Genomic DNA, 2,549 nt, shown 5'->3' on the forward strand with positions numbered 1-2,549 from the left:
CTTCCAAATTGTTGCCCCGCCACTTGTGTGTGGTTTAAGCTATATTGTTTAACCCCTTCTAGCCACCTGCTTCTATCATGGAAATGGTAGAACTTGCTTCAAGGGATTAAGAGACTAAATCCTGGCCACAGTGTGACCTGTATGGCTTTAAATAAGTTCATTAAGCATTTGAGCCCTGTCTGTAATTGGGGATAATAGAGTAGGGATACTTAGCACATGCCATCTTGGTCTGTCCTATTAAAATATCTACCTTCTTTAGAACAAGAATAGGGCCCCATTGATTTTGTCTGGTACATAGTAGGTGCTCAAAAAATATGTTATGACTTAAATATGGCACCAAAACCTTGTTAATATTGGAAAAGTATACATAAAAATAAGGACAGTATGAGTGAGGCATCACAGAATATCAACTGAAGAAAAAAGTCACATGTTAAATGATATGGTAAAACATGGAGGAAAAGCCAGACGAGCAGATGAAATGATGAAACACAAAGTTTGATCAAATGATAAAAATGCAGTTGATGTAAGAATGGATAGAAAAGATTATAAAAGACAAAATAATATTAATAATAACGTTTTTACACAATGGAGCGGGACTGGTAGAGAATGCAGCTCTAAGAATAAGATCTTGGTAGCTACGGCTTCATAACTTCCAGAATTCCAGACATTGGCTCGTTTTGTCCTTAGCCCAACCAGGGAAGTAGGTGACCAAGGTCCTCCTTTCAGAGTCAGGGAGACAGTTCCGGAAAGTTAAAGGACAAACTAGTTAACACGCAGGAAGACCCAGGGCTGGAGACAGCTCTCCCGAATCCAAGAACCAAGCTCTTTTCGTTAGGTCGTACAACCTGTGTGTTAGAAAGGCAGATTTAATATAATGAGCGATCACTTATAAATCAATGTATTTAGCATTTAATGTCAGAGACCAACCAATTGTTACAGAAAGGTGTCTTCGTCTTTCAGTTTATGCCCATTCAAGCACCGAATGATGAAGAAAAACGTGATCCTGTCCTTTTTGCCAGTAGAGTCCGGAATCTGATGGCAGAGTAAGTGTCTGTGTGTGTGATCATAATCGCTAGAGAGTTTGAACATTATTAATAAATGACCTTTAACTTAGTTCTAAGGTTTGTTTTTTCTTTCTGAGGTCCTCATTCCTCAACTTATTTTGGGAAGTCAAATAATGTGCCCGGGAATGCGGTCAGTGTGACAATCTATAAATGCTCTCTCAGCTGCAGCCCCAAACTAAGAGAAATGTGTCTTTGCTGGAACGGAGGAGGGGAGGGTACACTAACCAGAAGAGACCAGCCAGTGCCTTCCACAGGGCAGATGCCCCCCAGCTGGCCATCACCAGCAGATGAAGCCTCGTGACGGTCCCAGCGGGTAAGCCCGCCTTCTGTCCCCTCAGCCTCCGTGTAGCTGCCAGGGCCATGGGTTTCAAAAGCCTTCGTGAACGTTCTTGCAAAGCGGAGAACGTTTGCAAGGGAATGTAGTAGATGCATAGAAAGACGAAAGAGTCGCCCCATTAGGGGGTGACTATGAATTTAGGGTTTAGAAATTGCAAAACATAAGGTAGTAGATATTTTCCTACACTTAAAGGAGTTTTAACTGGCCACTATCGTGATGAAATAGATCACCTCTCATCAATGAAAGAATGTGTGTGATGCTGTCCCCACCCAGCTGTGGGGTGTGTACCAACTTCCCAGGGACCACCACCCGCAGTCCAGTGGTAGGTTTAGAGCTAATAGGCCAGCAGTATTTATTCTCTTAGTGAATACTAAGCAAGAACTGTGAACTTAGCTTCACAGCAGAATCTGGCTTTATAGCAAGCACATTCATATATATTCATGTGTATACACACATATATAGTAATATATGTGCATATGTAAGAATAGGTATTCATATATATACACAAGTATCTATTTATATTAATGTTCCACAACAGGATAACTCTATTTTCAAAAAAGAATAAATGTTTAACAACAAAAAAAATTTTGTTATGTATACTTAGGTGTGCTTATTTTATCTTGTTTCTAGTTCAGCTACAGTTTGCTTGTATATTGTTTTTTTTCTTTTTTTCATTATGTTTTCTTGCCAGCTTATGTCCAAAATTTAGGAACAAAGATAAGTATTAGGAATTGTGAGAATTTTTGTCAGATATTTTGACTTCCCAAAATGTGCCTAAAAGCAGAGGAGGGATTTATTTGTTTAAGGCAGATGTTTTCCGAATTTGGAGGCACAGAGGTCTAAGGGCCTCTGATAAAAAGAAGAAGACTTCCATCAGCCGAACCTTGGACGACTTGTCCCCAAGATGTCCCCAAGGTGGCCTTTCCTCACACGTAAAGGGGGAATTGTAATCCTTACCTTGTCGTTCTCATGGTTTTGGTTATTTTGAGACTCAAGTGGGAGATACAGGCATTTGAAAATGGTGAGGACAAAGCTGATGTAAATACTCAGTATTTACCAAGTGCCATGCTGGGCCCTTTATGTGTCGCATGTCACATCATCTTCACAGCAACTCTGTGAGGCAAGTGAGGGAACTGAGACTCAGAGGG

The 2,549-nt window shown here is 40.5% G+C and overlaps 1 protein-coding gene across 1 annotated transcript in view; it reads left to right on the plus strand.

Moving 5' to 3' along the window:
• LPCAT2 (lysophosphatidylcholine acyltransferase 2) overlaps positions 1-2,549 on the plus strand; it is a 56,525-nt gene that overhangs the window by 24,828 nt on the left and 29,148 nt on the right. Inside the window, exon 9 of the mRNA XM_006908760.1 lies at positions 961-1,043. Within this exon, the coding sequence (XP_006908822.1) occupies positions 961-1,043 (83 nt within the window). The remainder of the gene's footprint in view (positions 1-960; positions 1,044-2,549) is intronic.

This window comes from Pteropus alecto, unplaced genomic scaffold, assembly GCF_000325575.1.
Source record: "Pteropus alecto unplaced genomic scaffold, ASM32557v1 scaffold123, whole genome shotgun sequence".
In the NCBI taxonomy this organism is placed as follows: Eukaryota; Metazoa; Chordata; class Mammalia; order Chiroptera; family Pteropodidae; genus Pteropus; species Pteropus alecto.